The sequence below is a fragment of the Pseudophryne corroboree genome, chromosome 7 (genome assembly GCF_028390025.1).
Source record: "Pseudophryne corroboree isolate aPseCor3 chromosome 7, aPseCor3.hap2, whole genome shotgun sequence".
Taxonomy (NCBI): Eukaryota; Metazoa; Chordata; class Amphibia; order Anura; family Myobatrachidae; genus Pseudophryne; species Pseudophryne corroboree.
The window spans coordinates 257823170-257850872 of NC_086450.1; the positions used below are offsets into that span (position 1 = coordinate 257823170).

The 27703-nt window shown below is 48.2% G+C and overlaps 1 protein-coding gene across 4 annotated transcripts in view; it reads right to left on the reverse strand.

Moving 5' to 3' along the window:
* WDR75 (WD repeat domain 75) overlaps positions 1-27703 on the reverse strand; it is a 1043598-nt gene that overhangs the window by 762646 nt on the left and 253249 nt on the right. For all 4 annotated transcript variants that reach the window (XM_063934110.1, XM_063934109.1, XM_063934108.1 and 1 more), the window contains exon 7: positions 15243-15359. In XM_063934110.1, coding sequence (XP_063790180.1) covers positions 15243-15359 — 117 coding nt within the window. The remainder of the gene's footprint in view (positions 1-15242; positions 15360-27703) is intronic.

Below are 27703 nucleotides of genomic sequence, written 5' to 3' on the forward strand. Positions count from 1 at the left end.
AAAATAGATAGGAATTCCTCTGTTGGGGCCTTCCTGGCCTCACACCAAGCAACATATTTCCGCCATATGCGGTGATAATGCTTTGCTGTCACATCCTTCCTAGCTTTTATCAGCGTAGGAATAACTTCATCTGGAATGCCCTTTTCCGTTAGGATCCGGCGTTCAACCGCCATGCCGTCAAACGCAGCCGCAGTAAGTCTTGGAACAGACAGGGTCCCTGCTGTAACAGGTCCTGTGTGAGAGGCAGAGGCCATGTGTCGTCTGAGATCATTTCTTGTAGTTCTGGGTACCAAGTTCTTCTTGGCCAATCCGGAACAATGAGTATAGTTCTTAATCTTCTCTTTCTTACTATCCTCAGTACCTTGGGTATGAGAGGAAGAGGAGGGAACACATAAACCGACTAGTACACCCACGGTGTCACTAGTGCGTCCACAGCTATCGCCTGAGGGTCCCATGACCTGGCGCAATATTTTTTAGCTTTTTGTTGAGGCGGGACGCCATCATGTCCACCTGTGGCAGTTCCCAACGATTTACAATCTGTGTGAAGACTTCTTGATGAAGTCCCCACTCTCCCGGGTGGAGGTCATGCCTGCTGAGGAAGTCTGCTTCCCAGTTGTCCACTCCCGGAATGAACACTGCTGACAGTGCTAGCACGTGATTCTCCGCCCATCGAAGAATCCTTGTGGCTTCTGCCATTGCCATCCTGTTTCTTGTGCCGCCCTGGCGGTTTACATGGGCGACCGCTGTGATGTTGTCTGATTGAATCAGTACTGGTTGGTTTTGAAACAGGGGCTCTGTTTGACTCAGGGCGTTGTAAATGGCCCTTAGCTCCAGAATATTTATGTGTAGTGAAGTCTCCAGACTTGACCACTGTCCCTGGAAGTTTATTCCCTGAGTGACTGCCCCCCATCCTCGGAGGCTTGCATCCGTGGTCACCAGAACCCAGTCCTGTATGCCGAACCTGCGGCCCTCGAGAAGATGAGCACTCTGCAGCCACCACAGCAGAGACACCCTGGCCCTCGGGGACAGGGTGATCAACCGATGCATCTGAAGATGCGATCCGGACCATTTGTCCAACAGATCCCACTGAAAGATCCTTGCATGGAACCTGCCGAAGGGAATTGCTTCGTAAGAAGCTACCATCTTTCCCAGGACTCGCGTGCAGTGATGCACTGACACCTGCTTTGGTTTCAGGAGGTCCCTGACCAGAGATGAGAATTCCTGGGCCTTCTCCTCCGGGAGAAAGACCTTCTTCTGTTCTGTGTCCAGAATCATGCCCAAGAACAGTAGACGCGTCGCAGGAATCAGCTGCGACTTTGGGATATTCAGAATCCAGCCGAGCTGATGCAGCACTTACTGATATAGTGCTACGCTGACTAGCAACTGCTCTTTGGGCCTCGCCTTTATAAGGAGATCGTCCACGTACGGAATAATCATGATTCCCTTCTTTCGGAGGAGCATCATCATTTCGGCCATTACCTTGGTAAATACCCGCGGTGCCGTGGACAGACCAAATGGAAACGTCTGGAATTGGTAATGACAGTCCTGTACCACAAACCTGAGGTACTTTGAACTTCAACTTTTTAATATAATTGTTCAAGGATTTTAAATTTAGAATGGGTCTCACCGAACCGTCTGGTTTCGGTACCACAAACATTGTGGAATAGTAACCCCGTCCCTGTTATAGGAGGGGTACCTTGATTATCACCTGCTGAAGATACAGCTTGTGAGTTGCCGCCAGTACTACCTCCCTTTCTCTGAGGGCAGCAGTCAAGGCTGATTTGAGGTAACGGCGAGGGGGAGTCGCCTCGAATTCCAGCTTGTATCCCTGTGATACTACTTGCAGAAACCAGGGATCCATCTGTGAGCGAGCCCACTGGTCGCTGAAGTTCCGGAGACGCGCCCCCACCGCACCTGGCTCAGCCTGTGGAGCCCCAGCGTCATGCGGTGGACTTAGAGGAAGCGGGGGAAGATTTTTGATCCTGGGAACTGGCCGTCTGGTGCAGCCTTTTCCCTCTTCCCTTGCCTCTGGCAGAAAGGAAGCGCCTTTGACCCGCTTGCTTTTCTGAGGCCGAAAGGACTGTACCTGATAATACGGTGCTTTCTTAGGCTGTGAGGGAACCTGAGGTAAAAATTTGACTTCCCAGCTGTTGCTGTGGATACGAGGTCCGAGAGACCATCCCCAAACAATTCCTCACCCTAATAAGGCAGAATCTCCATGTGCCTTTTAGAATCAGCATCACCTGTCCACTGCCGGGTCCATAATACCCTCCTGGCAGAAATGGACATTGCATTAATTCTGGATGCCAGCCGGCAAATATCCCTCTGTGCATCCCTCATATATAAGACAACGTCTTTAATATGCTCTATGGTTAGCAAAATAGTATCCCTGTCGAGGGTAACAATATTATCTAACAGGGTATCAGACCACGCTGCAGCAGCACTACACCTCCATGCTGAGGCAATTGCAGGTCTCAGTATAGTACCTGAGTGAGTATATACAGACTTCAGGATTTCCTCCTGCTTTCTATCAGCAGGCTCCCTTAAGGTGGCCGTATCCTGAGACGGCAGTGCCACCTTTTTTGACAAACGTGTGAGCGCCTTATCCACCCTAGGGGATATCTCCCAACGTGACCTATCCTCTGGCGGAAAAGGGTACGCCATCAGTAACTTTTTAGAAATGACCAGTTTCTTATCGGGGGAAACCCACGCTTCTTCACACACTTTATTCAACTCATCTGATGGGGGAACAAAACACTGGCTGTTTTTTCTCCCCAAACATAATACCCCTTTTTAGTGGTACTTGGGTTAATGTCAGAAATGTGTAACACATTTTTCATTGCCGAAATCATGCAACGGATGCCCCTAGTGGATTGTGTATATGTCTCAACCTCGTCGACACTGGAGTCAGACTCCGTGTCGACATCTGTGTCTGCCATCTGAGGTAGCGGGCGTCTTTGAGCCCCTGATGGCCTTTAAGACGCCTGGGCAGGCGCGGGCTGAGAAGCCGGCTGTCCCACGGCTGTTACGTCATCCAGCCTTTTATATAAGGAGTTGACACTGTCGGTTAATACCTTCCACATATCCACCCACTCTGGTGTCGGCCCCGCAGGGGGTGACATCACATTTATCGGCACCTGCTCCGCCTCCACATAAGCCTCCTCATCAAACATGTCGACACAGCCGTACCGACACACCGCACACACAGGGAATGCTCTGACTGAGGACAGGACCCCACAAAGTCCTTTGGGGAGACAGAGAGAGAGTATGCCAGCACACACCACAGCGCTATTTAATCAGGGATTTACACTAACAGAAAGTGATTTATCCCTATAGCTGCTTTTTATATACAGTTTGCGCCTAAATTTAGTGCCCCCCCACTCTTTTTAACCCTTTGAGCCTGGAAACTGCAGGGGAGAGCCTGGGGAGCTGTCTTCCAGCTGCACTGTGAAGAGAAAATGGCGCCAGTGTGCTGAGGGAGATAGCCCCACCCCTTTTTCGGCGGACTTCTCCCGCTCTTATAATTGTATTATGGCAGGGGATTTTTACACATATATAGCTTATTAGGCTATATTATGTGTTGTTTGCCAAAGTTAAGGTACTCTAATTGCAGCCCAGGGCGCCCCCAGCGCCCTGCACCCATCAGTGACCGGAGTATGTGGTGTGCATAGGGAGCAATGGCGCACAGCTGCAGTGCTGTGCGCTACCTTAATGAAGACCGAAGTCTTCAGCCGCCGATTTCCAGGATGCTCTTCTTGCTTCTGGCTCTGTAAGGGGGACGGCGGCGCGGCTCCGGGACCAGACGACCGAGGCTGGGCCTGTGTTTGATCCCTCTGGAGCTAATGGTGTCCAGTAGCCTAAGAAGCCCAAGCTAGCTGCAAGCAGGTAGGTTCGCTTCTTCTCCCCTTAGTCCCTCGTAGCAGTGAGTCTGTTGCCAGCAGATCTCACTGAAAATAAAAAACCTAACAATTACTTTCTTTACTAGGAGCTCAGGAGAGCCCCTAGTGTGCAACCAGCTCGGGCCGGGCACAGATTCTAACTGGAGGAGGGGCATAGAGGGAGGAGCCAGTGCACACCAGATAGTACCTAATCTTTCTTTTAGAGTGCCCAGTCTCTTGCGGAGCCCGTCTATTCCCCATAGTCCTTACGGAGTTCCCAGCATCCACTAGGACGTCAGAGAAACTTTTTCTAGCAAGCTCTGGAGAGCCCACTAGGAGCACCCAGCTCTGGCCGGGCACAGATTCTAACTGAGGTCTGGAGGAGGGGCATAGAGGGAGGAGCCAGTGCACACCAGATAGTACCTAATCTTTCTTTTAGAGTGCCCAGTCTTTTGCGGAGCCCGTCTATTCCCCATGGTCCATACGGAGTTTCCAGCATCCACTAGGACGTCAGAGAAAACAGGCTGCAATGTTCTTGGAAGAAGCTGCATTGGGGTACTATTGCCTCCAGGAAACCAGCTTCAATAGCTGCTCGCAGAGCAGTTTAGCTATGCACGTAGAGAGCGGATTCAGAATCAAAGGTGGTTTTGGAATCTTTGATTTTTTTCTGTAGACATTCTTTTTGGTAAAGAATTGACAGATATTCTGGAGTCAGAAGCAGACTCCAAGAAGGACAATTTTCCTTCCACATACAATTTCAAACCTAAAGATCTAGCTTTTCGGCCCTTTCAGTCACGAGGAAAAGCTAAGAGGAAAAAGTGATGGCAAGCAGCCCCAATACAAGAAGTCTGGTAAGACTAAAAAACATTGAGCTACCAGAGGACCAGTTAGGAAAACAGATAAGCAGCCATCAGCCTGATGGTGAAGGCCTCACAGATCTGGTAGCAGTCTACTACAGATGCATGGGTGCAGGAAGCAGTATCTCTAGGTTATGCTTTTGCCTTTAGGAAGCACCCTCCTCAAAGGTTTTTTTGTACCAGCCAGTCTCGGGTAGAGACGAAGGCCAGGGCTTTGTTAGAGGCAGTTCAGAAATTGCTTCAGTCAGTAGTAGTCATTCAAGTTCCTCCTGCACAACGAGTACAGGGTTTTTACTAGAGATGAGCGGGTTCGGTTTCTTTGAATCCGAACCCGCACGAACTTCACTTTTTTTTTCACGGGTCCGAGCGACTCGGATCTTCCCGCCTTGCTCGGTTAACCCGAGCGCGCCCGAACGTCATCATGACGCTGTCGGATTCTCGCGAGACTCGGATTCTATATAAGGAGCCGCGCGTCGCCGCCATTTTCACACGTGCATTGAGATTGATAGGGAGAGGACGTGGCTGGCGTCCTCTCCATTTAGATTAGATTTAGAAGAGAGAGAGAGAGAGAGAGATTGCTGTGATACTGTAGATTAGAAGAGAGTGCAGACAGAGTTTAGTGACTGACGACCACAGTGACCAGTGACCACCAGAGACAGTGCAGTTGTTTGTTTTATTTAATATATCCGTTCTCTGCCTGAAAAAAACGATACACAGTCACACAGTGACTCAGTCTGTGTGCACTGCTCAGCCCAGTGTGCTGCACATCAATGTATTGTATATAAAGCTTATAATTGTGGGGGAGACTGGGGAGCACTGCAGGTTGTTATAGCAGGAGCCAGGAGTACATGATAAATAATATTATATTAAAATTAAACAGTGCACACTTTTGCTGCAGGAGTGCCACTGCCAGTGTGACTAGTGGTGACCAGTGCCTGACCACCAGTATATTAGTAGTATTGTATACTATCTCTTTATCAACCAGTCTATATTAGCAGCAGACACAGTACAGTGCGGTAGTTCACGGCTGTGGCTACCTCTGTGTCGGCACTCGGCAGGCAGTCCGTCCATCCATAATTGTATTATAATATATACCACCTAACCGTGGTTTTTTTTTCATTCTTTATACCGTCGTCATACTAGTTGTTACGAGTATACTACTATCTCTTTATCAACCAGTGTACAGTGCGGTAGTTCACGGCTGTGGCTACCTCTGTGTCGGCACTCGGCAGGCAGTCCGTCCAACCATAATTGTATTATAATATATACCACCTAACCGTGGTTTTTTTTTCATTCTTTATACCGTCGTCATACTAGTTGTTACGAGTATACTACTATCTCTTTATCAACCAGTGTACAGTGCGGTAGTTCACGGCTGTGGCTACCTCTGTATCGGCACTCGGCAGGCAGTCCGTCCAACCATAATTGTATTATAATATATACCACCTAACCGTGGTTTTTTTTTCATTCTTTATACCGTCGTCATACTAGTTGTTACGAGTATACTACTATCTCTTTATCAACCAGTGTACAGTGCGGTAGTTCACGGCTGTGGCTACCTCTGTGTCGGCACTCGGCAGGCAGTCCGTCCATCCATAATTGTATTATATACCACCTAACCGTGGTTTTTTTATACCACCTAACCGTGGCAGTCCGTCCATAATTGTATACTAGTATCCAATCCATCCATCTCCATTGTTTACCTGAGGTGCCTTTTAGTTCTGCCTATAAAATATGGAGAACAAAAAAGTTGAGGTTCCAAAATTAGGGAAAGATCAAGATCCACTTCCACCTCGTGCTGAAGCTGCTGCCACTAGTCATGGCCGAGACGATGAAATGCCAGCAACGTCGTCTGCCAAGGCCGATGCCCAATGTCATAGTACAGAGCATGTCAAATCCAAAACACCAAATATCAGAAAAAAAAGGACTCCAAAACCTAAAATAAAATTGTCGGAGGAGAAGCGTAAACTTGCCAATATGCCATTTACCACACGGAGTGGCAAGGAACGGCTGAGGCCCTGGCCTATGTTCATGGCTAGTGGTTCAGCTTCACATGAGGATGGAAGCACTCAGCCTCTCGCTAGAAAACTGAAAAGACTCAAGCTGGCAAAAGCACCGCAAAGAACTGTGCGTTCTTTGAAATCCCAAATCCACAAGGAGAGTCCAATTGTGTCGGTTGCGATGCCTGACCTTCCCAACACTGGACGTGAAGAGCATGCGCCTTCCACCATTTGCACGCCCCCTGCAAGTGCTGGAAGGAGCACCCGCAGTCCAGTTCCTGATAGTCAGATTGAAGATGTCAGTGTTGAAGTACACCAGGATGAGGAGGATATGGGTGTTGCTGGCGCTGGGGAGGAAATTGACCAGGAGGATTCTGATGGTGAGGTGGTTTGTTTAAGTCAGGCACCCGGGGAGACACCTGTTGTCCGTGGGAGGAATATGGCCGTTGACATGCCAGGTGAAAATACCAAAAAAATCAGCTCTTCGGTGTGGAGGTATTTCACCAGAAATGCGGACAACAGGTGTCAAGCCGTGTGTTCCCTTTGTCAAGCTGTAATAAGTAGGGGTAAGGACGTTAACCACCTCGGAACATCCTCCCTTATACGTCACCTGCAGCGCATTCATAATAAGTCAGTGACAAGTTCAAAAACTTTGGGTGACAGCGGAAGCAGTCCACTGACCAGTAAATCCCTTCCTCTTGTAACCAAGCTCACGCAAACCACCCCACCAACTCCCTCAGTGTCAATTTCCTCCTTCCCCAGGAATGCCAATAGTCCTGCAGGCCATGTCACTGGCAAGTCTGACGAGTCCTCTCCTGCCTGGGATTCCTCCGATGCATCCTTGCGTGTAACGCCTACTGCTGCTGGCGCTGCTGTTGTTGCCGCTGGGAGTCGATGGTCATCCCAGAGGGGAAGTCGTAAGCCCACTTGTACTACTTCCAGTAAGCAATTGACTGTTCAACAGTCCTTTGCGAGGAAGATGAAATATCACAGCAGTCATCCTACTGCAAAGCGGATAACTGAGGCCTTGGCATCCTGGGTGGTGAGAAACGTGGTTCCGGTATCCATCATTACTGCAGAGCCAACTAGAGACTTGTTGGAGGTACTGTGTCCCCGGTACCAAATACCATCTAGGTTCCATTTCTCTAGGCAGGCGATACCGAAAATGTACACAGACCTCAGAAAAAGAGTCACCAGTGTCCTAAAAAATGCAGCTGTACCCAATGTCCACTTAACCACGGACATGTGGACAAGTGGAGCAGGGCAGGGTCAGGACTATATGACTGTGACAGCCCACTGGGTAGATGTATGGACTCCCGCCGCAAGAACAGCAGCGGCGGCACCAGTAGCAGCATCTCGCAAACGCCAACTCTTTCCTAGGCAGGCTACGCTTTGTATCACCGCTTTCCAGAATACGCACACAGCTGAAAACCTCTTACGGCAACTGAGGAAGATCATCGCGGAATGGCTTACCCCAATTGGACTCTCCTGTGGATTTGTGGCATCGGACAACGCCAGCAATATTGTGTGTGCATTAAATCTGGGCCAATTCCAGCACGTCCCATGTTTTGCACATACCTTGAATTTGGTGGTGCAGAATTTTTTAAAAAACGACAGGGGCGTGCAAGAGATGCTGTCGGTGGCCAGAAGAATTGCGGGACACTTTCGGCGTACAGGCACCACGTACAGAAAACTGGAGCACCACCAAAAACTACTGAACCTGCCCTGCCATCATCTGAAGCAAGAAGTGGTAACGAGGTGGAATTCAACCCTCTATATGCTTCAGAGGTTGGAGGAGCAGCAAAAGGCCATTCAAGCCTATACAATTGAGCACGATATAGTAGGTGGAATGCACCTGTCTCAAGTGCAGTGGAGAATGATTTCAACGTTGTGCAAGGTTCTGATGCCCTTTGAACTTGCCACACGTGAAGTCAGTTCAGACACTGCCAGCCTGAGTCAGGTCATTCCCCTCATCAGGCTTTTGCAGAAGAAGCTGGAGGCATTGAAGGAGGAGCTAACACGGAGCGATTCCGCTAGGCATGTGGGACTTGTGGATGCAGCCCTTAATTCGCTTAACAAGGATTCACGGGTGGTCAATCTGTTGAAATCAGAGCACTACATTTTGGCCACCGTGCTCGATCCTAGATTTAAAGCCTACCTTGGATCTCTCTTTCCGGCAGACACAGGTCTGCTGGGGTTGAAAGACCTGCTGGTGACAAAATTGTCAAGTCAAGCGGAACGCGACCTGTCAACATCTCCTCCTTCACATTCTCCCGCAACTGGGGGTGCGAGGAAAAGGCTCAGAATTCCGAGCCCACCCGCTGGCGGTGATGCAGGGCAGTCTGGAGCGACTGCTGATGCTGACATCTGGTCCGGACTGAAGGACCTGACAACGATTACGGACATGTCGTCTACTGTCACTGCATATGATTCTCTCAACATTGATAGAATGGTGGAGGATTATATGAGTGACCGCATCCAAGTAGGCACGTCACACAGTCCGTACTTATACTGGCAGGAAAAAGAGGCAATTTGGAGGCCCTTGCACAAACTGGCTTTATTCTACCTAAGTTGCCCTCCCACAAGTGTGTACTCCGAAAGAGTGTTTAGTGCCGCCGCTCACCTTGTCAGCAATCGGCGTACGAGGTTACATCCAGAAAATGTGGAGAAGATGATGTTCATTAAAATGAATTATAATCAATTCCTCCGCGGAGACATTGACCAGCAGCAATTGCCTCCACAAAGTACACAGGGAGCTGAGATGGTGGATTCCAGTGGGGACGAATTGATAATCTGTGAGGAGGGGGATGTACACGGTGATATATCGGAGGGTGAAGATGAGGTGGACATCTTGCCTCTGTAGAGCCAGTTTGTGCAAGGAGAGATTAATTGCTTCTTTTTTGGGGGGGGTCCAAACCAACCCGTCATATCAGTCACAGTCGTGTGGCAGACCCTGTCACTGAAATGATGGGTTGGTTAAAGTGTGCATGTCCTGTTTTGTTTATACAACATAAGGGTGGGTGGGAGGGCCCAAGGATAATTCCATCTTGCACCTCTTTTTTCTTTTCTTTTTCTTTGCATCATGTGCTGATTGGGGAGGGTTTTTTGGAAGGGACATCCTGCGTGACACTGCAGTGCCACTCCTAGATGGGCCCGGTGTTTGTGTCGGCCACTAGGGTCGCTAATCTTACTCACACAGCTACCTCATTGCGCCTCTTTTTTTCTTTGCGTCATGTGCTGTTTGGGGAGGGTTTTTTGGAAGGGACATCCTGCGTGACACTGCAGTGCCACTCCTAGATGTGCCCGGTGTTTGTGTCGGCCACTAGGGTCGCTAATCTTACTCACACAGTCAGCTACCTCATTGCGCCTCTTTTTTTCTTTGCGTCATGTGCTGTTTGGGGAGGGTTTTTTGGAAGGGCCATCCTGCGTGACACTGCAGTGCCACTCCTAGATGGGCCCGGTGTTTGTGTCGGCCACTAGGGTCGCTTATCTTACTCACACAGCGACCTCGGTGCAAATTTTAGGACTAAAAATAATATTGTGAGGTGTGAGGTATTCAGAATAGACTGAAAATGAGTGTAAATTATGGTTTTTGAGGTTAATAATACTTTGGGATCAAAATGACCCCCAAATTCTATGATTTAAGCTGTTTTTTAGTGTTTTTGGAAAAAAACACCCAAATCCAAAACACACCCGAATCCGACAAAAAAAATTCGGTGAGGTTTTGCCAAAACGCGTTCGAACCCAAAACACGGCCGCGGAACCGAACCCAAAACCAAAACACAAAACCCGAAAAATTTCAGGCGCTCATCTCTAGTTTTTACTCCAACCTGTTTTTAGTTCAAAAGCCAAATGGGTCATTTCAGCCCATTCTCAATCTCAAAGTGCTTTACAAATACATTTGGTTACCTCGGTTTCACATGGAGACGTTACGTTCCATCATTTTGGCTATGTAGCCAGGGGATTATATGGCATCCCTGGATATACAGGATGCTTACCTACATGTTCCTATAGCACTATCCCATCAGTGCTATTTCTGGTTCGCTATCCTCCAACAGCATTTTCAGTTCCAGGCCCAACCTTTTGGGTTAGCCACAGCCCCCAGAGTATTTACCAAGATTATGGTGGTAATGCAGCTTCTCTCTGCCAACAGGGAATAAGATTATTTCCATACCTCAACGATCTTTTAATCCTGGCACAGACGTAGGAATTGCTCTTATGTCATCTGCAACAGACCGACAATAACGTGTCTGCAGAACCACGGGTGGCTCATAAATTGGGCAAAATCGTCTCTTGTTCCATCACAGTGAATGACACACTTGGGGGCTGTACTGGATTCAAGTCTTCAGATTGGGAAATTCTAATGACAGATGCCAGTCTCCGGGGCTGGGGAGCAATATCAGGAAGGTTGTGTTTTCAGGGGCAATGGAACAAGGAAGAAAGTTACCTGCCAATAAATATATTGGAACTTCGGGCCATATACACGGCACTGATTTAGGCAAAGGACATTCTTCGGGGAAAACAGTCCAGATCCGCTCGGACAATGCGACGGCAGTAGCGTACCTCAACCATCAGGGAGGAACTCGCAGCCGAAAAGCGATGAAAGAGGTATGTCACATACTAAAGTGGGCATAACGTCATCATCCAGCCTTGTCCGCAGTGTTTGTTCCGGGATTCCTAAACTTGGAAGCGACAAGCCATTCAGGCAAACGAATAAGCTCTACACACAGAGGTCTTCCAGACTCTAGTAGACAAGTGGGGGTTGCCAGAGAAAGATCTCATGGGGTCCCGTCGGAACAAAAAAGTGCTTGCATACGGGTCAAGAACAAACGATCCCAGAACGATCTTTGTGGATGCCCTGTTGGTGAGATGGGACTTTCATCTGGCTTATATGTTTCCTCCAGTCACCCTGTTACCCAGGGTGGTGAAAAAGATAAAGCAATGAAAAGGTGCCGTGATACTAATAGCTCTGGCTTGGCCCAGAAGGCATTGGTAAACAGATCTGCAGAGGATGTCGATGGATGTTCCACTTCTGCTCCCTCAACATCCAGATCTATTGATGCAGGGTCCTTGTTATCACAGACATCTGAATCTACTGTCTTTGACGGCATGGCTCTTGAAACCTCTATCCTGAAGTCAAGAGAATTCTCACAACAGGTAATTCAAACTATGATCAGAGCAAGGAAACCTTCCTCAGCTCGCATTTATCACTGAATATGGCAAACCTATATTCATTGGTGCAGTGAACGGAAAATGCACCCTAAGTCTTTCAGGGTCTTCGCATTCCTTCAGGCAAGAATGGATAAAGGTTTGAAGGTGGCTTCCTTGAGAGTGCAAGTGTTGGCATTGACTGTATGGTTCCAAAAGAAAAATTGACAATTTACAGGATGTGCGTACTTTTTTCCAGGGAATGCTATGCATTCAACCTCCTTTAATTCCTCTTACAGTGCCTTGGGACTCAAATCTAGTCCTCAGAGCCCTTCAAGTTGCCCCGTATGAACCACTTAATAAAGTGGATCTTAAATGGTTGACAGATAAAACTCTCTTTACTGGCTATGGCGTCAGCTAGAAGAGTATCAGATTTAGGGGCATTATCAAGTCATTCCCCATTTCTGATTTTTTATCCAGATAAAGCAGTTCTCAGAACTAGATCTGAGTATCTTCCGAAGGTGGTGTCTAAATTCCACCTTAATAAAGAAATTGTAGTCCCGGCTTTCCGGGTACTGGGCCTTTCTGCGGGAGATGCATCGCTGGACGTGGTCCGTGCATTAAGGATCTACGTGGATCGTACCAGTGCCATCAGAAAGACAGATTCTCCCTTCATTCTCTACGGATTTCACAAGAGAGGATGGCCTGCTGATAAGCAGACACTAGCAAGATGTCTTCGGATGACTATTTCGGAAGCATATTCTCAGGCCGATCTCCTGTTCCGACTAATGTATCTGCTCACTCTACTTGTAAGGTAGGTCCATCATGGGTAGCGCAACGTGGTGCTTCAGCAGAACACATATGTAAGGCGCCCACCTGGTCTTCCATTAACACATTCATTAGACATTATGCCTTGGATACCTTTGCCTCTCATGACGCTGAATTCGGGCAAAGGATTCTCCTGTCCAATCAGGAGCGTCCGCACCACTAAATTGCTTTGGGAAATCCCATCGTTATCCTGTGGATACCTGTGGCCCTTGCTGGATAAATATACATTATGGTAATAACTTACCTTTGATAGCGGTATTTCACCTAAATCCACAGGATCCTCAGGGATCCCACTCTGACGCACCTGATTTGAGGATACTTTTACTCACTAACCTCTTCCTTCTTGTACAGAAAGGTGTGCATGTGTGTTCTTATCGCCTGATTAGGGCTATCTATGACGCTCCTGCCTTGAGCTTTGGGATACAATTGATTTGCCTGAGCCAGGAGGTGGGGATATATGGACGTGCCCGTTGAATGCTGGGAGCCCGGAAAAGCTTTGACCGATTGGTGCAAATCCGCTGTCATTTCATCATATCCCATTGATATCCTGTGGTCTTAGGAGACATACCGTTATCAACGGTTAGTTCTTACCATAACGTATATATCACGCTGTACTAAAGTAGAACTCAAAATATTGGAAAAGGGTTCATCATGCAACAACATGACTCTAAACACACATCTAAACTGTTTCAAGAAAAGCAAAAACATGGTCTCCTCTGTCAAAGTCGAAAAATATTCCAGAACACACAGCACGTATAAAATACACACACATGCCCACTGCGCGTGCACTTGTTCCGCCGTGCGTGCACATATCCGCAATTTGCGTATGGTCGCTCCAGCGGTCCTGCGCGTGGTATGGGTATTTACTGCGGAGTTTGTGAACGCATGGAGGGCTATCAAAACATTACATATTTAATCCAAATAGTGCACATTGTACACATAGTCCCCCCTGCACCACATCAGCAAGTATCAACAGTTTAAATGATTTCAGAACAAAGGGATTCACCTTTGCATGATAGAAGGTGACAGACTAAGGTTATAAGGTGGTGTCTGGTATCCAGCTGTAGGGTATTTTAAGGGTAACATTCCGGTGTTGGTTTGCGGAAGATTGCATGCTCCTGTGGATAGTTATGTGCAGAAGCAGAATATAGATATAAACTGTGTTTACTGTATATTATGTATGCGGCGGGAATCCAGAGGAGACCACCCACAAGAGCAGTTGAGAAAGACATCGCCCACCTTTTCAAATCAATCTATGACCTCTCCTATACTGTAAAGATGCATCCCTGTGGCCAATGGACAAAGGGATTACAGTATCCATTGTATTGCTTTCGGAAGTATTGTATAAAAAGCCTGTTGCTGCCTGGCCGGTCAGAAGACTCTTAACGCTAACGCTATCTACCTGATTAGCGGAGGACTGGACCAGGAAGCGCATGCGAATATTCGCACGTATGTACATTGACTGTAGCCATTTACTCTGTTGTATTGTAGTGTATAAATTGTAGTGTTATCCCCTTCCAGATATATACGCTGAGGTGTCGGAGCCCAGTGTTTAACTACAAATCGGTGTTGTGTCCTCTTTTCCCTGCTAGGGTTTAAAGCGTATTACATTACCTAACTGTATAAGGTTATAAAGTGTATTAATTGAGTGTGTACGCGCTGCGTGTACTTTGTACCCCCAGCGCGGCGTTTGTACGCAGAGTTAGTACACGGTACGGGACTCATTACGCAAATAGCGTAAAAGGTATATAGAGTCAATATTAAGTTTAGCGGCCGCAGCGGCTCTATGGTAAAAGTGTGTTTAAAGGTATAGCTTTTTGGTTTAAGATAATATCAACATTATCACCTCATTCACCAGATCTCCATTTTATTGAGAAACTCTGGGATGTATCAGACAGAAGTTTTTGTAATGGATCCAACAAATACTAAACATATGGGAATGTCTGAACGAGTCCTGGAAAGATATAATTTATGAAACTTTACAAAAGATTGTGTCTCAAACGCCCAAATTGTGTGAAGCAGCAATTAGCACCAAAGGCGGAAATGTATGTTATATTATCAAGTTATAAAAAAATTTAGATGTTTCTTTAAAAAATTATTATTGTAAGAATAAATATTTTCATAATTTCACTACATTTTGTATTTTATTAATTATTTTCCTTGGCCAAAGGCTTCTGCACAGATAGCTAGACAGACAGACATACTGGGCATTAATTAAAAAAATTTTTTTACCTGCCAATGGTTTTATAGAATTTGTCTCCTACACTGTAGAATGCAATGTACAGATGTAGCCATGCTCCTCTAGCGTGCAGCTAATCATATTCGTAGCAATCCAGGCTCATGAAGTGTGCCCGTGACAAGGACACAGGAATGCATATAAGTGCGTGCGCCAGTAGGAATACATGGGCTGCGTACGAAGTCATGCCAGGGCCGCAGCCTGGATGGGCATGGTTACATCTGTATGAATACAATTTCTTATATTTTTGATCTACAAACTTGCATAAAAAAAATGTGAACATTTAAGCACTCACCACAGTCGTATCTTGCCATCTTTGTGGCCTGTAGCTATGCAGTCTTCTCCAGGATGACATGTTACCACTGTGAATATGTTGTTTGCGCCTTTTTTGCTTGTTGCGCTTAGAGAAAACCTGAATAACATTAACACCGTGTGAGTGGACATCTATTTTAACAATTAGCACTAAAGTATACGTATCAATCTACAAGGGTGGTCCAATAGGTAAGGGAACAAGACTTCTCACGTGTGTAACGTTCTCTATTTCATTCTAATTTCCCAACAGGCCATACCAAGTAGACCACTGCTTCCTCTCACGGCCTTTAGAATGCATCATATAACTCATACTTTACCAACGTCAGCTGTAAGATGGCAGGGCTGGCAGAAACATGGTCAAATGTTGTGGTGCACAGTGTTATCAGATTTCTGCTTGTAAAGGGCAAATCAGCAGCTAAAATTGATTGCCAGCTTGTAGAGATGTAAAATAATACCATCAATGGGTCTATCTAAATTCATTAGAAGCTTTCCCAGTACCAGAAAGCAAAAAGTAATGGAATTTTATTGTAATCAGTTTTAAGTCCAAAACCCAGATGGGAATCACAGACTAATTTTAAATGGAATACTTAAAAACAATACTGCAAGTAGACAGATTCAGAATGGTATCTGTAAGAACAGCCATTAATGGTTTGGAGGTAAACTAATTTTGTAGCATCTATAAACATCAAATATGCCAATCTCCACATGCCCATTTGGGTGGGCCATCAATGTCTTAAAATGTACAGTTAAGGGAAGACATTTCCAATTCCAGGCTCTTCATTTCATTTCAGTACAGCAACAGCCCCTTGCATTTTTGCAAAAGTCATGGCAGGCCTTCTAAGATGCAGATGTGTCCCCACTCACCATGCAAACAAGTTGCTGTAAACACGACTCATTTGCTGTGAATAGTCGCAGGCGTGTGCATACGCATCGGCTCCCATTGAAATTAATGTGAGCGGACGCATGCTGCTGCTAGCCATTGCAAGCTGGATAATAAGATTTTGGTTACCTACCGGTAAATCCTTTTCTCGTAGTCTGTAGAGGATGCTGGGGTCCATATTAGTACCATGGGTATAGACGGGTCCACCAGGAGCCATTGGCACTTTAAGAGTTTAATAGTGTGGGCTGGCTCCTCCCTCTATGCCCCTCCTACCAGATTCAGTCTAGAAACTGTGCCCGAGGAGACAACATACTTCGAGAGAAAGAATTACACAGATAGCGGCGAGATTCATACCCGCTCACACAACAGTCAAAACGGCTAACATGCCGAACAACTCAGCAACAGCTGGAACAGTGAAGAACACAGAACTTACCTAGGAACCAGGCAGTACTGAACTATAAAACCAATGCAGGAAAATGCAGCGCTGGGCGGGCGCCCAGCATCCTCTACGAACTACGAGAAAAGGATTTACAGATAGGTAACCAAAAATCCTATTTCCTCTTACATCCTAGAGGATGCTGGGGTCCATATTAGTACCATGGGGATGTACCAAAGCTCCCAGTACGGGAGGGAGAGCGCGGAGGCTCCTGTAAACCTGCTTGACCAAACTTGAGGTCAGAGGCCAAAGTATCGAACTTGTAAAACTTGGCAAACGTGTTCGACCCAGACCAAGTAGCTGCTCGGCAGAGTTGTACAGCCGAGACACCCCGGGCAGCTGCCCAAGAAGAGCCCACTTTACGACTGGAGGGGGCCTTTACAGATTTCAGAATCCTCTCGTGGAATAAGCATGCTGGATAGTGACAGGACACCCAATTTTCTTGGGATCACAGAGGACAGTCACTTTTCCTATGACAAACTGTTCTCTTCACATAAATCTTCAAAGTCCTCACTACATCCAAGGCCTTTGAAGCAAATGAGGAGTCAGTTACCACTGCCACCACAATAGGTTGGTTGATATGGAAAGCTGATACAACCTTAGGCAGGAACTGTGGACGAGTCCTAAGTTCCGTCCTGTCTTCATGGAAGATCAGAAAGGGGCTTTTACAAGATAAAGCTCCCAATTCAGACACGTGTCCCGCAGAAGCCAAGGCCAACAAAGTGACCACCTTCCACGTGAGAATCTTGAGATCAGCCTCCTGTAGAGGCTCAAACCAAGCAGATTGCAGGAACTGCAACACCACATCAAGATCCCAGGGTGCCGTTGGTGCCACAAAGGGAGGCTGGATGTGCAAAACCCCTTTCAAAAAGGTCAACCTCAGGGAGGACAGCCAATTGTTATTGGAAGAAGATGGACAAAGCAGAGATCTGGACCTTGATGGAGCCCAATCTCAGTCCCATATCCACCCCTGCTTGCAGGAACGGAGAAAACATCCAAGTTGAAACTCCACCGCAGCAAACTTCTTGGAATCACACCAAGAAACATTTTTTTCCAAATGCGATGATGATGTTTAGACGTTACCCCCTTCCTAGCTTGTATCAGGTTAGGAATGACCTCACTCAAGATACCCTTCCGAGCTAAGATCTGGAGTTCAACCGCCATGCTGTCAAACGTAGCCGTGGTAAGTTTTGATAAGCGAAGAGCCCCTGCCGTAGCAGATCCTCCTACCAGTTGAAGAACTTTTGGCATCAGAGGAAGTGGGTGTTACCAGTGTGTCCACCGCCACTGCCTGTGGGTCTCTCGACCTGGAACAGTACCTCCGCAGCTTCTTGTTGAGGCGGGAGGCCATCATGTCTATGTGAGGAACCCCACACCAACCGGTTACCTCTTCGAACACCTCCGGATGGAGGCCCCACTCTCCTGGATGGAGATAGTGTCTGCTGAGGAAGTTTGCTTCCCAGTTGTCTTTTCCCGGAATGAAGATTTCAGACGTCGCCACCGCGTGTTTTTCTGCCCAGAGCAGGATTTCTGACATGTCTGACATGGCAGCCCTGCTCTTCGTTCCACATTGTCGGTTTATGTAGGCCACTGTGGTCACGTTGTCCGACTGTACCTGCACGTTGTCCGACTGGCCTTCTGCAAAAGGTGTGCTGATTGCAGAAGGCCGTTGTACACGGCTCATAGCTCCATAATGTTTATCGGGAGAAGGGATTCTTTATCCGACCACCGTCCTTGGAAGGTTTCCTCCTGAGCGACTGTTCCCCAACCTCTTAGACTTGCATCTGTGGTTAGAAGGATCCAGTCCTGAACGCCGAACCTTCAGCCTTCCAGAACGTGAGGCAGTTGTATCCACCAGAGAAGCGAAATCCTGGCTCTCAGAGACAGACGGATCCTCTGGTGCATGTGTAGGTGAGATCCCGACCACTGGTCCAAGAGATCCAGCTGAAAGGATCGAGCATGAAACCTTCCGTATTGTAGAGCCTCGTAGGAGGCAAGTCTTCCCCAGAAGGCGGATGCACTGATGAACCGAGACCCAAGTAGGCTTTAAGACATCCCGGACCATTGATTGAATCACTAATGCTTTCTCCACAGGCATAAAAACACCCTCTGCACTTCCCTGTCTAGGATCATTCCCAGGAAAGACAGCCTCCTTGTCGGCTCCAGATAAGACTTCAGAAGGTTCAGGATCCAACCGTGCTCCTTGAGCAGATGTGTCGTGAGAGCAATGGACGACGCCTTGATCAGGAGATCGTCCAGATACGGAATTATGCTCACCCCTTGCTTGCGCAGGAGAACCATCATCTCTGCCATCACCTTGGTGAAGACCCTCTGTGCTGTGGAGAGGCCAAACGGTAGTGCCTGAAACTGATAGTGATCGTCCAACAGTGCAAACCTGAGAATGACCCTGGACACCACCAATGTTTGGATGGCGTCCAGAAGAATTGTTCTGTCTGCCAGCAGAGCTGGCAAGCCTGACCTGAAGAAACGGTGAGGCGGGAGATATTGAAACTCCAGCCTGTATCCCCTGGACACTATATCCAGTACCCAGGGGTCCAGGCCCGACGACACCCAGATGTGGCTGAAATGCCAGAGTCTTGCCCCCACCTGACATTTCTCCAGGTACAGCTGTCCACCTTCATGCGGAGGACTTTGGGGTATCAGAAGCAGGCTTCTGGTTCTGGGAACCAGCGGAAGCAAACTTCTTTCCTTTTGCATGACCACCTCTGAAGGTGGTGTTCGAAGGCTTGTTCTTTCTATGCCTCGCAGGCCAAAAGGGCTGTGACGTGGCTTGTGTAAAAGGCTTCTTGGTAGCCGGTGCAGCTGAGGGGACAAAAGGAGACTTACCCGCTGCAGCAATCCACGCATCTAGCGCCTCCCCAAAGAGGTCCTGACCTGTATAAAGTAGACCCTCCACACTTTTCCTGAATTCCGCGTCCGCAGACCATTGGCGCAGCCAGAGACCCCTGTGAGCCGAAACAGACATGGAGGAGCTCCCCGCAGCCATGGAGCCCAGGTCCTTCATGGAATCTACCAGGAACCCTGCAGAATCCTGAATATTACGTAAAAATAAATCCACGTCACCTCTATCCAGGGTTTTCGATTCCTCAAGGAGACCAACTGGCAATAGCCTACTATAGCACAGGCTATAGTAGGCCGCAATATAGCCCCTGAAGCCGTGTAAATGGATTTTAGCGTAGCATCCACCTTTTGATCTGCCGGGTCTTTCAACGCGGTGGATCCCGGGACTGGCAGCGCCACCTGTTTGAACAGCCTGGAGACAGAGGCGTCGACTATCGTCAGGGACTCCCATTTTTTCCTATCTTCCTCTGGGAAGCGAAAAGCAACCAAGACCCTCTTAGGGATCTGGAATTTCTTTTCTGGATTTTTCCAGGCTTTTTCAAAGATAGCATTTAATTATTTGGATGCCGGGAAGGTGAGGGGGTGCTTTTTATTGTCTGTGAAAAAGGCCTCCTCCACCTGCTCAGGATCAGTAATGTGTAACACATCCCTTACAGCTTCAATCATCAACTGCACCCCCTTAGCAAGTGATGCCGTCCCCCTCGACACATCCCCGTCACCGTCTGCAGTGTCAGAATCGGTGTCCGTGTCATACTGCATAAGTTTGGCAAGTGCACGTTTGTGAGAATGCACTACAGGGGACACCAAGGAAGCAGTATCAGACCATACAACCATAGAGGATTGCAGAACTTGAGTGGCATGTTCAGTCCTAGCAACCTTATCAGAAATCTGAGAAATATTCCCCCTCAGAAAAACTAACCATTCTGTCTCTCTAGCTGGGATCTGCGCAACAACAGTGCAATCCTGATTACATGGTATGGAGTCTTCCTGGGAAGATAAATTCTCTGCAGCATATGAAACAGTGTCCCTAGACATGTTGTCACATACACATCAAACACCCCACAAACACACAGGGTACTGGGTAGACAGAGTTTCCCCCCCAAGAATGGCCGAGAGACACAGAGATTGGAGCCGACCCACACACAGTGCTATTATAGGTATAGGGAGACCCTAACCAGTGCTGTGTCCCTTAATAGGTGACACAGCCTCCCCTCCCTTCTACAACCCCCTGGTACCGTACAGATAGCTGGAGTTTCTCTGGAGGGACCTGTTCATCCACCGGCAGTGAGCTGCAGGCAGGAAAATGGCACTGAACGCTGCTGAGTCCGCTCTGAGAAGCCCCGCCCCATCCTGAGATTATACTGGCTTGAGGATTTGTTTGCTGGCTGAGATCCAAGGAAACCAACAGGCTGGAAATGGTCAGTGTATTGTTAGGTGCTGGCTCAGGGCGCCCCTCACAGCGCCGCACCACAGTATCGCTGAGCCATCCGGGAGCGCAGTTAATTCCGCGCTCCTACCCATAAAGCCGCCCTCTTCACACTGACCCCCCCCCCCCCTGCTTGTAAGGGGGGACAGTGAGACACTCGCCACTTTCAGCTCTGCAAGGGGGTGGCAGCTGGCTGCCGGGGTGAGCGTTCCCCTGTGGCGGGGTGCGATATGTCCCCTCTGAGATCAATGTCCAGTCAGCAGAGTCAGTGGCTCAGACCCCGCAGGGCTGACACTGCTCCCCTCCTCAGTCCCTCGAGGCAGGCAGGCTGTTGCCAGCAGCCTCCTGTAAAAAAATTAACTCTAAGATGAACTTTTTCCAGGAAAGCTCTGTAGAGCTCCCCTAGCTGTGACCGACTCCTCCGGGCACATTTCTCAAACTGAGTCTGGTAGGAGGGGCATAGAGGGAGGAGCCAGCCCACACTATTAAACTCTTAAAGTGTCAATGGCTCCTGGTGGGCCCATCTATACCCATGGTACTAATATGGACCCCAGCATCCTCTAGGACGTAAAATAAATTATCGCTGCCGTGTGCTTACATATTGCGGCAGGGAATAATATGCAGGATGAGAAGGGACACATCTGAATATAATAATAAAGATTGTTCTTTATTTTAGACAATTTGCTTTTCAAAGCAGATTCAAAAGAATGCACTTCGAACAAATCTACTAACTGCAGTGGAAGGGCCAGCGTTTCATGACTTGGTTATTAACCAGTAAAAGTCGTAGATAATTCCCAGTCATTGCTTGAGGTTTTTAGGCCTTCTTTTCAATACCAAACTAGCCATGGTTAATATGCCAACAGAAAAGACCAGACAGTCAAACTCTTTTGACTGTCATAAATCCATTGAGGAATATAGAAGTGAGCGCTACCCTTCTCTGTTATCATATATATATATATACACATATTTACCAGCTTTATTGTAAAGAACTGTAAAGGCTTCTCCCAAAATCAAAGAAAAAAACATTTGACATTACAATGAAAACAAACACAAATACAGTACTAGTCAAAAGTTTGGAAACACCTTCTCATTCAATGGATTTTATTTATTTTAATTATTTTCTACATTGTAGATTAATACTGAAGACATCAAAACTATGAAAGAACACATATGGAAGTATGTTGGAAACAAAAAAAAGTGTCAAACAAATAATAAGAATTTACTCACCGGTAATTCTATTTCTCGTAGTCCGTAGTGGATGCTGGGGACTCCGTAAGGACCATGGGGAATAGACGGGCTCCGCAGGAGACTGGGCACTCTTAAAAGAAAGATTAGGTACTATATCTGGTGTGCACTGGCTCCTCCCTCTATGCCCCTCCTCCAGACCTCAGTTAGGGAAACTGTGCCCGGAAGAGCTGACATTACTAGGAAAGGATTTGGAATCCAGGGTAAGACTCATACCAGCCACACCAATCACACCGTACAACTTGTGATAACTATACCCAGTTAACAGTATGAACAACAAATGAGCCTCATTAACAGATGGCTCATAACAAAACCCTTTAGTTAAGCAATAACTATATACACGTATTGCAGAGAGTCCGCACTTGGGACGGGCTCCCAGCATCCACTACGGACTACGAGAAATAGAATTACCGGTGAGTAAATTCTTATTTTCTCTGACATCCTAGTGGATGCTGGGTACTCCGTAAGGACCATGGGGATTATACCAAAGCTCCCAAACAGGCGGGAGAGTGCGGGTGACTCTGCAGCACCAAATGAGCAACTCAAGGTCCTCCTCAGCCAGGGTATCAAACTTGTAGAATTTTGCAAATGTGTTTGAACCCGACCAAGTAGCAGCACAGGCAAAGTTGTAATACCGAGACCCCTGGGGCAGCCGCCCAAGATGAGCCCACTTTCCTTGTGGAATGGGCTTTTACTGATTTAGGATGCGGCAGTCCAGCCGCAGAATGTGCAAGTTGAATCGTGCTACAGATCCAGCGAGCAATAGTCTGCTTTGAAGCAGGAGCACCCAGTTTGTTGGGTGCATGCAGGATAAATAGAGAGTCAGTTTTTCTGACTTCAGCTGTCCTGGAAACGTAGATTTTTAGGGCCCGGACTACGTCCAGCAACTTGGAATCCTCCGAGTCCCGAGTAGCCGCAGGAACCACAATAAGTTGGTTCAAATGAAAGGCTGATACCACCTTTGGGAGAAACTGGGGACGAGTCCTCAATTCTGCCCTGTCCATATGAAAAATCAGATATGGGCTTTAACACGACAAAGCCGCCAATTCTGACACACGCCTGGCCGAAGCCAAGGCCAATAGCATGACCACTTTCCACGTGAGATATTTTAGCTCCACGGTTTTAAGTGGCTCAAACCAATGCGACTTTAGGAAATCCAACACCACATTGAGATCCCAAGGTGCCACTGGAGGCACAAAAGGGGGCTGAATATGCAGCACTCCCTTAACAAATGTCTGAACTTCAGGCAGTGAAGCCAGTTCTTTTTGGAAGAAAATCGACAGAGCCGAAATCTGGACCTTAATGGAACCCAATTTGAGGCCCATAGTCACCCCCTGACTGTAGGAAGTGCAGAAATCGACCCAGCTGAAATTCCTCCGTTGGGGCCTTCCTGGCCTCACACCAAGCAACATATTTCCGCCATATGCGGTGATAATGTTTTGCGGTCACATCCTTCCTAGCTTTAATCAGCGTAGGAATGACTTCCTCCGGAATGCCCTTTTCCTTTAGGATCCGGTGTTCAACTGCCATGCCGTCAAACGCAGCCGCGGTAAGTCTTGGAACAGACAGGGCCCCTGCTGCAGCAGGTCCTGTCTGAGCAGCAAAGGCCATGGGTCCTCTGAGATCATTTCTTGAAGTTCTGGGTACCAAGCTCTTCTTGTCCAATCCGGAACAATGAGTATAGTTCTTACTCCTCTCCTTCTTATTATTCTCAGTACCTTGGGTATGAGAGGAAGAGGAGGGAACACATAAACCGACTGGTACACCCACGGTGTCACCAGAGCGTCCACAGCTATTGCCTGAGGGTCCCTTGACCTGGCGCAATATCTTTTTAGCTTTTTGTTGAGGCGGGACGCCATCATGTCCACCTGTGGCCGTTACCAACGGTTTACAATCAGCTGGAAGACTTCTGGATGAAGTCCCCACTCTCCCGGGTGGAGGTCGTGCCTGCTGAGGAAGTCTGCTTCCCAGTTGTCCACTCCCAGAATCAACACTGCTGACAGTGCTATCACATGATTCTCCGCCCATCGAAGAATCCTTGTGGCTTCTGCCATTGCCTCCCTGCTTCTTGTGCCGCCCTGACGGTTTACATGGGCGACTGCCGTGATGTTGTCTGACTGAATCAGTACCGGCTGGTTTTGAAGCAGGGGTCTTGCTTGACTTAGGGCGTTGTAAATGGCCCTTAGTTCCAGAATATTTATGTGTAGGGAAGTTTCCTGACTCGACCATTGTCCCTGGAAGTTTCTTCCCTGGGTGACTGCCCCCCAACCTCGGAGGCTTGCATCCGTGGTCACCAGGACCCAGTCCTGTATGCCGAAACTGCGGCCTTTGAGCAGATGAGCACCTTGCAGCCACCACAGCAGAGACACCCTGGCCCTCGGGGACAGGGTGATTAACCGATGCATCTGGAGATGAGATCCGGACCACTTGTCCAACAGATCCCACTGGAATATCCTTGCATGGAACCTGCCGAAGGGAATTGCTTCGTAAGAAGCTACCATCTTTCCCAGGACTCGCGTGCAGTGATGCACCGACACCTGCTTTGGTTTCAGGAGGTCCCTGACCAAAGATGATAATTCCTGGGCCTTCTCCTCCGGGAGAAAGATTTTCTTCTGTTCTGTGTCCAGAATCATGCCCAAGAACAGCAGACGCGTCGCAGGAATCAGCTGTGACTTTGGGATATTCAGAATCCAGCCGTGCTGATGCAGCACTTCCTGAGATAGTGCTACGCTGACTAGCAACTCTTTGGACCTCGCCTTTATAAGGAGATCGTCCATATAAATGTTCAAGGATTTTAAATTTAGAATGGGCCTCACCGAACCGTCTGGTTTCGGTACCACAAACATTGTGGAATAGTAACCCCGTCCCTGTTGAAGGAGGGGTACCTTGATTATCACCTGCTGAAGATACAGCTTGTGAATCGCCGCCAGTACTACCTCCCTTTCTCTGAGGATAGCAGGCAAGGCTGATTTGAGGTAACGGCGAGGGGGTGTCGCCTCGAACTCCAGCTTGTATCCCTGTGATACTACTTGCAGAACCCAGGGATCCACCTGTGAGCGAGCCCACTGGTCGCTGAAGTTCCGGAGACGCGCCCCCACCGCACCTGGCTCCGCCTGTGGAGCCCCAGCGTCATGCGGTGGACTTAGAGGAAGCGGGGGAAGATTTTTGATCCTGGGAACTGGCTGTCTGGTGCAGCTTTTTCCCTCTTCCCCTGCCTCTGGGCAGAAAGGAAGCGCCTTTGACCCGCTTGCTTTTCTGAGGCCGAAAGGACTGTACCTGATAATACGGTGCTTTCTTAGGCTGTGATGGAACCCGAGGTAGAAATGTCGACTTCCCAGCTGTTGCTGTGGATACGAGGTCCGAGAGACCATCCCCAAACAATTCCTCACCCTTGTAAGGCAGAACCTCCATGTGCCTTTTAGAATCAGCATCACCTGTCCACTGCCGGGTCCATAATACCCTCCTGGCAGAAATGGACATTGCATTAATTCTAGATGCCAGCCGGCAAATATCCCTCTGTGCATCCCTCATATATAAGACGACGTCTTTAATATGCTCTATGGTTAGCAAAATAGTATCCCTGTCGAGGGTATCAGACCACGCTGCAGCAGCACTACACATCCATGCTGAGGCAATTGCAGGTCTCAGTATAGTACCTGAGTGTGTATATACAGACTTCAGGATCGCCTCCTGCTTTCTATCAGCAGGCTCCTTCAAGGCGGCCGTATCCTGAAACGGCAGTGCCACCTTTTTTGACAAACGTGTGAGCGCCTTATCCACCCTAGGGGATATCTCCCAACGTGACCTATCCTCTGGCGGGAAAGGGTACGCCATCAGTAACTTTTTAGAAATTACCAGTTTCTTATCGGGGGAAGCCCACGCTTCTTCACACACTTCATTCAACTCATCTGATAGGGGAAAGAATACTGGCTGCTTTTTCTCCCCAAACATAATACCCTTTTTAGTGGTACTTGGGTTAATGTCAGAAATGTGTAACACATTTTTCATTGCCGTAATCATGCAACGGATGCCCCTAGTGGATTGTGTATATGTCTCATCCTCGTCGACACTGGAGTCAGACTCCGTGTCGACATCTGTGTCTGCCATCTGAGGTAGCGGGCGTTTTTGAGCCCCTGATGGCCTTTGAGACGCCTGGGCAGGCGCGGGCTGAGAAGCCGGCTGTCCCACGGCTGTTACGTCATCCAGTCTTTTATGTATGGAGTTGACACTGTCGGTTAATACCTTCCACATATCCACCCACTCTGGTGTCGGCCCCGCAGGGGGTGACATCACATTTATCGGCACCTGCTCCGCCTCCACATAAGCCTCCTCATCAAACATGTCGACACAGCCGTACCGACACACCGCACACACACAGGAGAATGCTCTGACTGAGGACAGGACCCCACAAAGTCCTTTGGAGAGACAGAAAGAGTATGCCAGCACACACCACAGCGCTATTTAATCAGGGATTTACACTAACAGAAGTGATTTTCCCTATAGCTGCTTTTCATATACAGTTTGCGCCTAAATTTAGTGCCCCCCCTCTCTTTTTTACCCTTTGAGCCTGGAAACTTCAGGGGAGCGCCTGGGGAGCTGTCTTCCAGCGGAGCTGTGAAGAGAAAATGGCGCCAGTGTGCTGAGGGAGATAGCCCCGCCCCTTTTTCGGCTGACTTGTCCCGCTCTTATAATTATATTATGGCAGGGGATTTTTGCACATATATAGCTTATTAGGCTATATTATGTGCCATTTGCCAATGTAAGGTACTCTAATTGCTGCCCAGGGCGCCCCCAGCGCCCTGCACCCATCAGTGACCGGAGTATGTGGTGTGCATAGGGAGCAATGGCGCACAGCTGCAGTGCTGTGCGCTACCTTAATGAAGACCGAAGTCTTCAGCCGCCGATTTACAGGATGTCTTCTTGCTTCTGGCTCTGTAAGGGGGACGGCGGCGCGGCTCCGGGACCAGACGACCGAGGCTGGGCCTGTGTTCGATCCCTCTGGAGCTAATGGTGTCCAGTAGCCTAAGAAGCCCAAGCTAGCTGCAATCAGGTAGGTTCGCTTCTTCTCCCCTTAGTCCCTCGTAGCAGTGAGTCTGTTGCCAGCAGATCTCACTGAAAATAAAAAACCTAACAAATACTTTCTTTACTAGGAGCTCAGGAGAGCCCCTAGTGTGCAACCAGCTCGGGCCGGGCACAGATTCTAACTGAGGTCTGGAGGAGGGGCATAGAGGGAGGAGCCAGTGCACACCAGATAGTACCTAATCTTTCTTTAGAGTGCCCAGTCTCCTGCGGAGCCCGCTATTCCCCATGGTCCTTACGGAGTACCCAGCATCCACTAGGACGTCAGAGAAAATGAGTAATTGGGAGCAATCAAGTTTAAACTGTCAGTTTTTTCTGCCACTTACCGTTTCGTTTGGCTTTTATGAAAGTTATTGGAGCCTATTATAGACCACTCTCAGACCGCACAAGCAAAGTGGACGAGGAGCCGCCCATACACACTCACAGGGTCAGGGTACATGGAGCAGCGGGAGAGCACAGAGAATGAGGTGGTGATGGGACTCGCAGGGAAGACTGATCAGGGAACCAGGGGTGTGG